The following is a 13,886-nucleotide window of genomic DNA, read 5'->3' on the forward strand; positions in this document are numbered from 1 at the left end:
ATCTGAAATTCAAATTTAACTGGGCATCCTATTTTTCCCCCTCTAAATCTGGCAATCCTAATCGCCAGCTTTGGCCAATCTTCTCAAAAATGTGCATCACTAATTACCAGCAGAACCGGGAATGAGGGGTGGGCGGGCCAGTGCCAACTGGTTACCAGTTATCTCACTGGAAAGAAGCCCCAGTACCTACAGTATAGACCTGGGGATGGGAGGCAGGGGAGGAGAGGGACGGGAGACATAAATAGAATTAGAATAAAACCACATAATCATTCATAGCATGTGGCAAACAAAATGAGGCCTCCCCAAACTGTCCATGACAGTCCCTGGTCAGGGTCACATGGCTTGAAGTGGGGTCTTCTGACACCCACCTGCAGAACCTGGGAGAAGGGACAAAGAGGGGGCAGATGGGAAGACTGGGAGTAAGGGAGGGAACAGGATTTCTCTTCCAGGGAGAAGAGAAGGAAGGAAAGGCAGCCTTCTCCTGTGTGTGAGTGATGCTGTCAATCAGTTGCAGACTGGACGTCTCCATTCAGTGGCTGCTGGCATGCTTTTAGTGCCTGATCACAATGTAGTGGGGAATGTCCATATTCCCTTGTAGGGTGTGGTCTGAGGGGCTTCCAGGACCCTGAGGACAGAGAAGGAAGACCGACCTGTCTAAGGAATCCTGGAAAGCCCACTGTGCTGGGGCCAGGAATGCTGGTCTTCCCAAACCATCTGGGTCTGGTTTCATCAAGACCCTGCAGAGCAGTTGGTCCCTAATGCAACATGGAGGTGTGTTCCTGGAGCACCACCCCCCACTCTCCATCCTTCCCCCATCCACTTGTAGGCTGGGGGGCTGATGCTTCAGGAGCTGGAGACCTGGGATGCTTCTGGCCCGCATTAGGCAGTACAATGTAATGTCACACTCGCTGTGTTTGGAGTTTTGACCTGCCACTTGCTCTCTGAGTGACCTTGAGCAACCCTTCTCAGCACTGATCAAACATTATCCAAATCCAACTCGAAGGGCTATTTTGGGAATTATATTACATCGTGTAAATCAAGTGCCTCACACAGTTCCTGGCACATAGTAGGTGCTCTTCCTGTCACTAAAAATGGAAATAACTGCTATTCATACCCTTGAAAAAATTGGCTGCAAAGCCCGCTTTATTGATGGAGCCATCGGACACAAACTTCATCCACATTCTGTTAGAGCTCGACTTTACATCCTCTGGTTTCTCGTAGCCACAAAAGTGGCCAATCAGGGCGCTTTCTTCCGTGGGCCCATCTCGGATTTCCAGGTAGTCATATGCACAGCTGTCATGCCTTTCGATCTAAATAAAGAAACAGAGGCAACATGGAAGACGACCAACGGCTTGGCCTTAAGGTTTTTGATTTAAGGAGGGAACCTCAATATCACTCTGAAAAATTGAACCAAATGACCCAAGTGTGTCCTGGGCTTCTCCGAGTGGTCCCCGACTTGCGGGAGTCAAGGGTGAATCAAGCTTCAAAGAGACTTAAGAGATGATAAATGGGGCAAAAGGATGCTACAGCACTGGCTGGGGCCCTGTCCTAGACTTCCACTTAGTTACTCCCCCGCCTCTCCAGCAGCCTTCAGAATGGAGACAGACATGATTTCAAAACCTGCAAAGTTTTTGATACCAGAGGTCTGGGCATAACCCACTATGGGCTTGAAATTGCTTCTTAGGTTCCTGTTTTCAACCCCAAAGTGGACACCCATCTTTTTTTTTCTTTTTTTGGAAACCCGTCTTCATAGAGCAGAGCGTGTCCAGCAAGAGCTGGCATTTACTTCATCCCTGGAAAGACTGTCTGAGCAGTACTTACCTCAAATACTTGGAAGGTGAGCCCCACGTGAAAACCCTCTGAAACCGTAATCCTCCAAACACATTCCTTGGAAGGTCTGTAGTCATCAGGGTAGTTGGGAGACTGGATCTGACCAGCATCTTTGTTTATGTCTCCCCCACACGTCGCTTTAGAAAGAGCAACAGATGCGGCTTTAGAAAGAGCAAGGAAGGAAGAGGGGTCCCTGGTTGGATCTTACAAAAGTCGGCCATTTGTCACCACTAGGTGACTCCACTGGCCAAATTTTCATTTCCATCCAGCCAAGGCTGTGCCTACAGAAAGGCACAATTCCGTGTTTGCGACTCAGAACTGTTTTACACGTACAGAAAACAACCACGTGGAGCCAGGGCCCGGTGCATCAGAATCACCTGGGAGATTTTCACGCTACGAAGCTGGGGCCACAGCCCACAGGTTCTGACTAAAATGGGTGCGGGGGAGCTCAGACCGTCCGCTATTCGAGTCCCCAGGTGAGTGTAATGTACAGGGTAGAGGGCCACGTGCGAGCACGCTCTTTCTTTCATGAACACAGAACGCTGGCCTCTCCAAAATTACAATTTAAGACCAAAAGCAGCCTTAATCACTACGTAGCGATTTCCTGTTGGGGGCAGGGTAACACGCGGAGCCAGCAGAAGCTGAACTGTCCTGGCGGCAGCTGCCGAGAGCCCCGATCAGCTCGTTCTCTCTCTCTCTCAGCTCCAACCCCGTGGTGGCCTCAGAGGCCTTTCCAAGAAATCTATTTGAAAATTCCCCGATATCGTCCAAAGTCCTCTTTTCACAAATGAAACCCACAGCGGCTCTGAGAGGTTCGATTCTTTTCTCAGGCTCACACAGCTCCTCAGAGGCTGCTTTCATTCCCACAGGGCTCTGTATCCCCCGCCCTGCCCCCACCCCCAGGCCTGGAATGAGGGTTCAGCAGGGTGCTGACAGGTAGATGACGTCTGTCCTGCAGTGAGCACAGCTGGCCCCTGGCTTCCGGAACGTGGAGGCAGGGGAGAGCGAATCACTCCGCCTGGCCCCGGCTGTGGCGGCGCCCCACCGTCGCGGCCCCGGGCAGCTGCCACATGCGCCCGGGACACAGCGGGCTGCAAGCAGGAGCTACCCAGGCTCCATCGTGAACAAACCTTCATACACCGCGAAGAAACCCTTGCCCAGGATGTTGCTGCTGCTCCGGAACTCCACCCAGAGTCGGCTGTCGGTGGAGACAAGGGGCTCCGGGGCCTTATCACCACAAAACCTACCTGGGGAGTAGAAAAGAATGGTGAGGCCGCTGGTGGACAGCAAGCGGGGACTCGCTGCAGACAGAGAAGGCAGTGTTCCAAATGCGGTTCCAGGCGACCTGTAACCCCGGCCAAGGGCAAGCCCACCTGTGGCGCACACAGGATTAGCAGATGGGACGGAGACAGTCACCCGTCCTGTGTGCCTTCTCCAGACTCAATGTCTTCAGGAGAACTTCAGACCCCAGTCAATGGAAGCGCCAGAGTGCAGCCCAAGCACCTCCTCTCCTGCCAAACGGGTGTTGCTGAGGTGCTGAAGGTGCTGTGGGTGATGGTCTGAGACAGTGCTGACTGTGCCCTGTGCCCTGGTGTTCCCATTGCATATACGCCCTTCTCTTTGGGGGCCTGCCTGGGGGGGAGACAACCTGCCTCCCTTGCCCCAGAGAAGGGACGCCAGAGATCACATGATAAAGAGATCAAACCTTCTTGGCTTTTGATTATCACAAGCCTAGTCACGATACCAAAGATTTAGATGAAATCACAGTGAGTAAGAGCCCATTTCCCCACCCTTGTCACCTTAGAAAGGTTCCCAGGATGGAGGAGTGAGGGGACTAGGGAGGGAGGGGGTCAGAGAGGGCACCATGAGGCCTCTAAAAGGACCCTGTGCCTTGTTCCACCCCAAGCTGAGACGCTGTGTGGAAAGACGACAGAGACCCTAAGTAGGTTTAAGGATCTGGAAGAAGCAGAGAACAGTTCCCCCAGTCCCCAGGCAGAGCCCGGGCAGAGCCCCGGACAGACAACGAAACCCTTGACCCCATGGCCCACCAGGGAGGGGTCAGAGCAGCAGTGGCTGCGTGGTTTGCTAGGACACAAGGCAGGACACAGGCACACAGGGTTCTTCAGGCAAAGCATGGTGGGACGGGAGCGGCCGTGTCTCAGGCTCCTGAGAGGGACAGGGGAGGGACTTTCCCATAGTTCTGAGGAACTGGGGAGCCACAGAGCATCTTCCAGGGAGACATTGACTCGACACCTATCTGAACTGGCCTCGAGTTGAGACAAGGAGGAGGCACAGCAGCCACTTGGACGGACGGAGGGCTGGAGACCAGAGAGGGAGGAGGACATTCCATCAGTGGCATGGCATGGTGCTAGGGAGGCCTCCCCATCCCCACGCCCTGACACAAAGCCTGCCCCCCAGCACCCGACCCTAAGGAAGAAAACACAAAGGGACCGCAATCACGTGCCCACTGCCTGATGGAAAGGGGGCTCATAACTGCTGTTGAACTTTTGGCACTGAGAATTTTAAATGAATGTGTACTTCTTGAACACTTGGGTGTGAGTCTAAAATTTGGATCCTCTACAGAGGCAAAGGGGAAAGACCATGCCTACCCGGTATACGGTCATCCTTGTCCATATGATCTCTAACGCCACGAAGACGGTAGCTGGACAAGGACAGCGGTGCAGCGGGTGGAGACAGCTGTGCTGTACTGACCAGTTCTCAATGCAGACCAGTCAAGGCCTGTTTGGAGTGGAAGCCATGGTTCTGACAAGTACCCACTGTGTGAGTCACTCAGAAAATCCAATGAACTAGGGGGGTCGTGGGGAGTGACCATTAATGGGTGTAGCTTTACTTTGGAGGTGATGAAGATGTCCTCAAATGGAAGGTGGTAACAGTTGTACGGCTCTGCGGACACTCTAAAAACCACTGATGTGCACACTTTAAATGGCCAAATATATGGCATGTGGATTCCATCTCAATACGCATATTTTAAAGCCCACACTTAGTGAGTACTCTCTTATTGCCAGCACCATGCTAAGCGAAGAATCAACCCTTCGAAGCTGTGACTGTGCTTTGCCTTTCTGAGATATGGGGGAGTGTGGGAGGGGGAGGAACCATTTCCTCATGGCCAACTGCAGCGTACATTCCTTGGGGAGACACGGTGGGTAGAGTCTGCTAATCCCCCCGCTGCTTCCTTCCGACTCTGGCCACCTGCAGCCTTTTGGATTTGGTGAGCTTAATATTAAATGAAATGCGCTGAAACTGCTGCCAAGAATTCAGCAAGGAAAAATCCATGAGAAGCCTATAAATTTTCGATAATGGTTCCTCTGGCATGGCCAATTAGTGTCAATTAGTTCTTGGAAAACAACAGTGAGCATGGGGAAGCACAGCTTACCAGTGAGGAGAGGAAGCTGCTGAACCTCGGGGCAGAGCTGATTCACAAGAAATCCCTTCTTAGCCTCGCCCAAGCGTCAAGTCCAAATTCTTATTTAAAACCCCAGCTGTCACAACCACTGGGGGCGGTCACCAAAAGGGAGAGGGACTGCCACTGCCTTGCTGCCTAAGAACCCAACTGGAAGTGATACACCACCCACTCCAGGGCCCCGGGATGAGCCATCTTTGCTCAGCACTCGGAGGACATAGGAGTTACAGACCAAGGTGTATTTCATGCCTCCGCAGAGCCAGACTCAGTAGAACAAATTACAAATCATCTCTAAGTAACACCTCTCCCCAAACCACTTTGTAATTCTCAACTAGAATCCTCTCCATTGTCCCTGGGCTGCTGTCTCAACATTCTGATCTTCACCATAATAGCAGTAATAAAATCTCCTTTTTTATTGGAATGTTTATACCAGACACGGTCCTCAGCACTTTGTGTGGATTACCTAATTGTACCCCCGTGACCCCAGATTTAGGTACTGCCATTAACCTCATTTATGATAAACCTGAGGATCGGAGAGTCTGAGTTGAGTTACACTCAAAGTTGTTCGAGTGAAAGCAGGATTTGAACCTTGGCAGTCTGAGATCTTGACCTTCATCATCAGTCTCACCTTCTGCACCATCACCACCATCACCACCACCACCAGCAAAAGGGACTTCTCAGTTTAAGGTGCAATTCTGAACACTGGATGCTTTTGGACCAACAGACATCAAATCTGCTCTGAGAATGTAGACATCATTCCCATTTCCCAGTTTGGAAACACACACAGGAATGAAGATCAAAGCCTCCACCATGAAGCAAGCCCACGGCCATGCCAGGCGTGGCTGTGTGACTGATTTCTGCTCATTTGGGAGGCTGCCTCTGCCCGGGGCACCCCGGCAGTGGGGCCACGCGACACTGATTGGCCAGCCTGGCCTCTCTGAACTTCCCTCCCCACTTCAGGGAAAGGGGGAGAAAGGGCTTTTGTGTGCATTGTGGTGCCAGAGAATACCCAAGGACAGTTCTGCATACAAGAGTTCATTGTCAGAGTCACTCCTCTGCAGAAATAAGGGAGGGGAATCCAATTAACAGACCGGTATTTCAGATCACTGGACGAGTTCTCCGTGCAGCCACCTTCCTCCCCCCTTTCGGTGCAATCTCGTAAGTGACCCCTGAAACTGAAAAACCAATTTGATATCTTTAACCAGCCGTGAAATGTTCTCAATCCACTTACATTTCCCTTTAATCACGCTGTGAAAACCCAGGTCCCCAACAGCCTCCTTCCAAGGAGACCTAACAGGCTGGAGAGAAACTGGACTAGAGAAAAGGTGTCAAATTCCTAAACTGAAATCTGGTTCCTGGCTCTGGAGGAGGAGTTTAATAAGGATATCAGGAGAGGAAATGCAGATGAGGGCACAACAAGTAGGCTCCATGGGGAGTCATAAAGGGTTCATTCATAAAAAGTTATGCACCCATTATGCCTGGATTTTCACACACTGCCCTGGGAAAATATGCAATGCACAGTTTTTCAGAGCAAGATGCCATACTTTCACAATTCGCCCTAATCCGCTCTCCCTCCTGCCAAAGGGGCATTGACCTGCCTCCTCCCGGCAGATTTCACGGCAATGACCCCTCCCAGGGACCAGCTCGGCCCACACAATGCACTTGTTCCCAGCACAAAAGTTCACTAACAACTGCATTTGGAAACATCAGAGCGGGCCAAATAGTTGGCAAAGGAGATTCCTGCGAATGAAGAATGGTTGCAGGCGGCCGGGCTGTGTCTTGGCTGCAAGACACATCACACACACAGACTGCAAAAGCGTGTAAAATATAAACCAGAAAAAAAAAACAAAACCCCCAAACAAAACAAACCACCAACTACAACGGACAGCAAAGCTCCAACTAAACTATGAAAGTGCAGCCAGAGAGACCAGGATTGTAGTGAGAAAGTTCTTGTTTCAAGGGAAGGGAGTGACTGGCAATGCCTCTGCCTTGGGCCCATCCTCGGGAGCGTGCCTTGGCCCTCTCTGGGGAACTTCGGCATCAGAGCGCTTCCTCCTCCTGAGCCCTTTAAGTCTCTCACATTCCTGGGGGAGTGTGGGGTTGCCAGATTTAGCAAACAAAACTACAGGAAGCCCAGGTCAATTTGAATTCCAGATAAACAATGAATCATGCATTTTATCTAGCAACCCAAGGGGAGACTCTTCTCAGATTCAGCCTCTCCCCATCACCAGGAATTCTGAGTTCTGGTCTGACCTCAGCCACTAGCGGGCCATGTGGCCATAGTGAGTTGGTCCACACTCGGGGAGCATGGTTTTCCCGTGAACGTGCGGGATCAGTGTCTGTAAGGTCCCTGCCAGGCTGAGGGCTCTGTGATGCCATGTTCTCGTGTAACTCCTCCTTTTACTACTTTAAGTATAAAACAATACTGTATAGCTGCCCATCACCTCTGTGCTTCCTTCCTCAAGGTTCCTTCCTTCCTACCTTCTGGAGTCAGAGGAGCACCTTGCAGTCTCCTTTCTGTGTACTTCATACTGGACAAGTTCATGTGTTCACACGTTTGTAGGTAGGTGGGACCACTCCCTGACCCAGCTCGCAGGGATTCTGACTCAGTAGCCTCCCGGGAATCCACACTCAGGAATCCTCCGAGGTGACGCTTGTGTTCAGCGTGGTTAGGAACCTCTGCTACCAGGAACGCAGCCCTCTGTCGTTTTTCCATATCCAGTCAGTGCTACCTGTAAAGCCATGTGTCCGTACCCCTGGTTGCTGGCACCCATCCATCTGCTCACCTTGGACGGAAAGCAGAAATGCAGGGCGACAGCCTCCAACCCGTCACCGGGTGCACACCTGACTTGTCCTGCAGTGCGACACTCTGTCTGCTGGGCCGGGGGCCACTTTCTCCGCTTGCTGACCTGGACTGCTAACTACCTGATTCCTCCCTGTGCTGGTAACCTGGTACCCGAGCTCAGAGCCTGCCTTGGCTACTTTCTGGCACACCCACGGACATGAATTCATACCTGTGTGTAGCCCTGAGACTTTAAACTCATACCCTGGCAGACAGAGGGGGCTTATGCGCTATTCCAGATGGCAGCTGGCTCTTGGTCATATGGAAGCCTCATGCCTGCCAGGCCCCCTTGGGTCCCGCCAGAGCCTCTGTCTCTGTCTCTTCTGACCTACCCAAAATCTGACATGCCGTCGGGTTCAGCCTGCCATGGAACTCCTCAACTTAGTTCTCTTCTCAACTTCCCAACAGCAGCTCACTCTCAGGCCATTCATAGCACAACAAGGTGGCCTTTCTGTCCCCATGAACATGTGCCAAGGACCACATTCTCACTGGGAGCTTAGACTGGAAGCCCACTCTGCAGGCCACTCTAACAATAAGGACAGCTGCTCTCAGCTGAGACCCTTCCACTGGGCTCCCTGGGAACCGCCTTCTCTGTCTCCACCCTGGCTGTATTCCTGGAGAGCCCTCTGTCCACTCCCTGGGCACCAAAGCTGCTGGTCCTCCTTACGACACTAACTTTCCCTGGTCATCTGTGAGACAGCTCTCTTCTGGTCGCCAATCCTGAGTGAGCTGACCTTTCTCTTTATGCCCCCTGCCCACGGCCTCTCACGCAAAGGTCCCGGCTGCCTTTCCATGTGGGAGTTCATGCACTGTTCACCTCCGCAGATAGTACATGCTCCTCAAAGGAAAATGAGAAAATAGAGCTAAAGCAGAACAACAACAGAATCCAGTTTTTAAAACTGGATTTCATTGTCTTGAAATAACCGCAGTGGACAATTTATAATTCTACTTGATGTTCATATTGTAGGTCCCAGAATGGTCTCTTCCGGCTGAGTGCAGCCCACACAATGAGTTCAGTAATCTCGGTGAGGACACTCACTCTTCAGTTCCCCACACTCCGGCCGAACTCCTTCTTTCGCCGCACCAACCCCATCGTGTTCATTTACACCTTATTTCTGAAGGCGTCTGCATTTGCAGAGCCCGCATAACAGACATAGATGTGTATTTCTGTTAGAATGAAGCCCTACTGCATATTCTATTTTGTCACACCTTTTTTTGTGTAACAATGCACAACGAACACCTTTCTGTATCAACAAAGAGTCTCCTCCAACTTCACTGTTAATGGCTGGATAATTTTCCTTTGAAAAGACGTATCATAATTTATTCAGCTAACCCCTACTGTTGAACATTTAAATTGTTTTCAATTCTCCCTGCTTCAGCGAACAGCCCTGTGGCTAGAGCTTCGCACACTTCCTTAATTGGTTCTCCAGGATAAACTCCACGAAGTGGAATTGCTGGGTCAAAGGGTATTCGCAGCTTTAAAAGCTTCTAACATGTGTGGCCAAATGGAGTGTCCCGAGTTTTACAATGACACCGACCCCTGAGAGCTTCCTGTGACTGCCGCCTGGATGGACCCTCCCGAACGTGAACCACATCACGCAGGGCAGCCAATCACTCCCCTCCCAAGGCTTTCTTGAGTCAACTCACCCAACAGGGGCGCTTTTCTCCAATACCCATCCCGGACCTCCACGTAGTCGTACCAGCACAGGCGGCTTTTAAACAAATCCATGGACGTGAAGTTTAAGATGATCTGTAAAGAGTTACCATAAAGTCAGTTTTGGCAACAAAGCCTGAGGAGTTTTGAGAGATACATCTCGCATACCGGTGTTCTCACATTACCCTTTAGCATGCAGAGCTCTCAGACCACAGTAGGAGTGTCCTCCCAAAAACACACTCACAGGAAACCTCATGACATTAAATAATAAACCTTGAGCAGGATGGGGGGTAAACAAAGGAGATGGGTCCTTCGGTTCTGCCTGGGGAATAACTTGAGCTTTTGAAGTCACTAGGTGGTTTACAGAAAGCAAGATGCATTAAAGGCGAGCCAGGATGCATTGAGTCTGGGGATTTGGAAGGAGGTAAGGGGTCAGTGAAGTTCAGAGATACGAAAAGATCCTATAACATCATCAATCATTCTAAAGGGCCTGGGGTTAGCCTGAGTGCATCTGAGCACCTCCGTGATCAATGTTCCCTCGGCCATGACCTCACTCTTCTGAGGTGTGGTGTGTCTCAGAGCCTTCCTACAGTTCGTCGTGCACACATTCATTCATTCGTCTGTTCTACCATTGTGTGCTGGCCACCTACTGTGTGCCCGTCTGTGCTGGCCTATCAAGACAGAGAGTTCAGAAGGACAGGGTTCTGGCCTTGAGGGAGCTCAGACAAAGAGGGAAGGGCGGAAGTGTCGAGCCGATTACAGCAGTACGGTATCGAGGCTAAAAAGGGAGGAACAGACAGGGGGTTGAGGAGCCACAAGGAGAGAGACCTGAATTCTGCCTGGTGATACTGAAGGAGGCTTTTCAGGTGAGGTGGCATTCAACCTAAGGGGAACCAGGGTCGGGGGGGGGACAGAGAAGTAGGGTGAAAGCATTTTGGTGAGAGTGGCTGACGTGAGCAAAGGCAAGGACGTGTTTGGGAGACTGTACTGCACCCAGCCTGGTTCGCTGTGTTGCGTCTGGAACGAGGAGCCAGGAGAGAGGAGAAGGAGCGAGGGCGGGAGAGGTGGGGGCTCGGCTGGACCAAATAGGAAGGTTTCAGCTCTCTGGACACCCCGAGGCCATTCAGTGGATGCGCCTGCCCCACCAGTGGAGGGAGCTGGGTGGCCCTGCAGAGTCAGCGCACAGGCCTGCACCCATGAGCTGGCCCTGGCCCCCACAGCAACTCTTCCAGCTCGGGGATCCCCAGCAGACAACAGAGACAGAGTTCAGGATTTCCCCTCTCCCTGTACCCCCCTTCCATTCCCACCATGCACGGTGTCCATGACGTCCCCTGCACTGAGCCGCAGTGGCTCACTGGGCCCAGCTCTTGGGGTGTCTCTCTGCCTGTGCTCACATGTCCCTGCTCCACCATTTCTCAGGTCTTCTTGCTCTGCAGGGTCCCGCCGAGGGCAGCCCTGCGCCAGCCCCTGCACCCCAATCCTTTTCCCCTTCCCACTTGTGGGAACTTTCTCTCAGTTGGTTCAACTCTCTCTAGCACCTTCACTCTCCCACTTTCATTTACATGCTAACAGTCCCTGCCTGGTCCCTGGTCTCCAACTAAACCCATGGGCAGGAGGGCTGCAGGTCAAAGGTTCCAGTGCCCTGTTGGCCAAGCAGAGAAGACTGTTACATATTTGTCCTTGTTCTCTGTGGCCCTTCTACTCCGAACCTCTCCCCTCTGGTTCTGCCACACTAGCCTGTCCTCTCTCTACTGTCCCTTCTCTGCTGGCTCTTGTCCTCTCCACTCTCCAGGAACTGTGAGGCCACCTCAAACAAAGCACTTCCCTTCCAGCTTCCCTGTCTGGAGGTGACACCATCGCACCCATCGCTCAGGTGCAACACCTTTGCGCCTACTGTTTACTTCAATGCTGACAGGTTCTTTTCCTTTAAGATCTGTGCCCCCTGCTCCCTGCCACTCTTGCCGCCCCTCCAACAACCCCTCCTGCACTGCTCCTGCTGAGACGACTCCTGAACTCCTCCCTGCTGTGTCCACGTCCACGCTGCACACTAGGGCTTCTAGATCAATCTTGCACTTTTATGTCATGTTTGCTAGAGCCCTCCTCCGTTCAGAAAACTTCAATGGCTCCCTTTGCCCCAATCTCGTAAATTAAACTCACTGCCTACCTTGCAGAGCCTCCAGCGCCCATCCTAATACATGGCCTTATCTCCCCGTGCGCCCTAAAATATTCACGCAAATGGAACCCTCCCCAGGCCCAGACCAAGGGGCCCTTCCCACCTCCCCGAGTCCTTCTCTGACTGCCCAGTTGCACATGATCCTTCCCTCTTTGGAACTCTCCCCTCCTTCTCGTCATGATTTGAGAGCAGGTGTTTTTAGAGTCTAGCAGATCTGGATTTCTTCCTATGTCCACCACTCCCTAGCTGTGGGATCTTGGGAAAATACTGCTGTGCTCCTGGACCATTAGTTTCCTCATCTATAAAACAATCTGCACACCACTGGGCTGGGAGGGGACTGCACAAGAAACTGCAGAGAATGTACAGTGCTAGGCCTGGGACACAACAGCCACTCAATAAATGGCAATTTTAAAAATCAAGCCACACTGAGTGCACACTTGGCGTACCACAAACCAGACACACTAAGTGCTCTTTGCAGGCTGCCTGTCTTTCTTGAGAGTCCCCACCCCTTCCCATGGGACAATCCCACCCAACGTTCAGGTTTCAAGACAAGGAGCACCTTCTTCCACGAAGCCCTAAGGTCTGATAGGAAATGAAGAGTCAGTACTAGAAAATAATAGGCCAGCTCGCCTCCCGTGTTGTGGAGTGTGCGTGTGTGTGAGATATGTCGCTCTTCTTTCAAACTAGACCATTCGTTTTCAACTCTACTTGCACATTAAACCACCTCAGACACTTAAAAAATATTTTGGTTCCAAATAATGCTCCTCCTTCAGTTAAATCAGACTCCCCAGGGATACGGGGGTTGGGGGGAGGGACTCTGACTAAACTCTAAGTCTCCTAAGCACAGAAACTGTGCCTTCCAATCCCTTGCATCCCCCTCGGTGCTCACACTCACGCAGACTGGTTCAGGAACGCTGGCTAGCTGGTTGCAATATGGTTCTTCAGCCTTTGCTTTTTAAAATTTCAGAAAAGCAATATTATTACAAATTCCTTGGTAACACATTCATGATCTGAATGAATGGGATAATTATTCAGGCTAATTATTTTAAGTATGTTAGTGAGCCACAAAGATCATAGGGGAAGAGGTGATGAACAGGAGGTGATAATGCAAATCAATCAAGTTTGCTAATTACTAGCAGCTCTGGGGAAGGCTGGGTGAAGCAGAAATGGAAATAATTGGTGCAGGAATTTCAATGATATGTATTCTCCCTGCCCCCAGTTGGCAATAATAATTAAGGCTGGATGAAATCTTACACAGCTCAAATATATCACAGAGCCTCTGCTATGCAGGGCAATTCAACAGTCTGGGGACTAGCAGACCCCTTCTTCTTCCTCCGCCACCTTCCTGCCTCCCTGCCATGCCACCTCCTGCAGGCACAGGGATGGGTCATCCACCCAAGATGGACAAGCCTAGAGTCTCTCAGGCTCAAGATGACAACCACCCTGTCATAAATGCTTACAGCCAGAGAAGGCTGTGTGCACATGGGTATTGTTCACGTGTGCATGCGTGAGTGCATATGTGGGTGTGAATGCATGTTCAAATGTCGAGTAGCCTGTCCCTTTCGTGGAATAACATAGGATATTGGTCAAGCATCGAGGCTGGCAGAGTCCAACTGCCTGGGCTCAAGTCCCAACTCTGTAATGAGCTGAGTAGCCTTGGACAAGTCCATTTCCTTACCTGCAAAATGAGTGTGGTAATAGCACCTACTACACGAAGCCATTATGAGGATTAAACGAGAGAATCCACAACATATGCTAAAAATAGTACCCAGCCCATGGAAAATGCTCCCACTGGTTCCTAGCCATTATTTTTTCCTAGCTATCACACTATGTTTAGATTGACATTTAAACGGAAACCTGGAAGTTGGCAATAGGCACCTGAAAAATTCCAGCACCTCTCACTGCACGCCCGCTGCTGGTTTTTCACTCCACCCTCCTCCGTCCACATGTTCATTCAACAAATACT

At 51.2% G+C, this 13,886-nt stretch overlaps 1 protein-coding gene across 1 annotated transcript in view; it reads right to left on the bottom strand.

The window, feature by feature from the left end:
- TLL2 (tolloid like 2) overlaps window positions 1–13,886 on the bottom strand; it is a 128,231-nt gene that overhangs the window by 21,378 nt on the left and 92,967 nt on the right. Inside the window, exons 10-13 of the mRNA XM_028513001.2 lie at window positions 9,741–9,843; window positions 2,961–3,077; window positions 1,822–1,967; window positions 1,115–1,310 (exon numbers count right to left, since the gene is read on the bottom strand). Coding sequence (XP_028368802.1) covers window positions 1,115–1,310; window positions 1,822–1,967; window positions 2,961–3,077; window positions 9,741–9,843 — 562 coding nt within the window. The remainder of the gene's footprint in view (window positions 1–1,114; window positions 1,311–1,821; window positions 1,968–2,960; window positions 3,078–9,740; window positions 9,844–13,886) is intronic.

Source organism: Phyllostomus discolor, chromosome 5, assembly GCF_004126475.2.
Source record: "Phyllostomus discolor isolate MPI-MPIP mPhyDis1 chromosome 5, mPhyDis1.pri.v3, whole genome shotgun sequence".
Lineage (NCBI taxonomy): Eukaryota > Metazoa > Chordata > Mammalia > Chiroptera > Phyllostomidae > Phyllostomus > Phyllostomus discolor.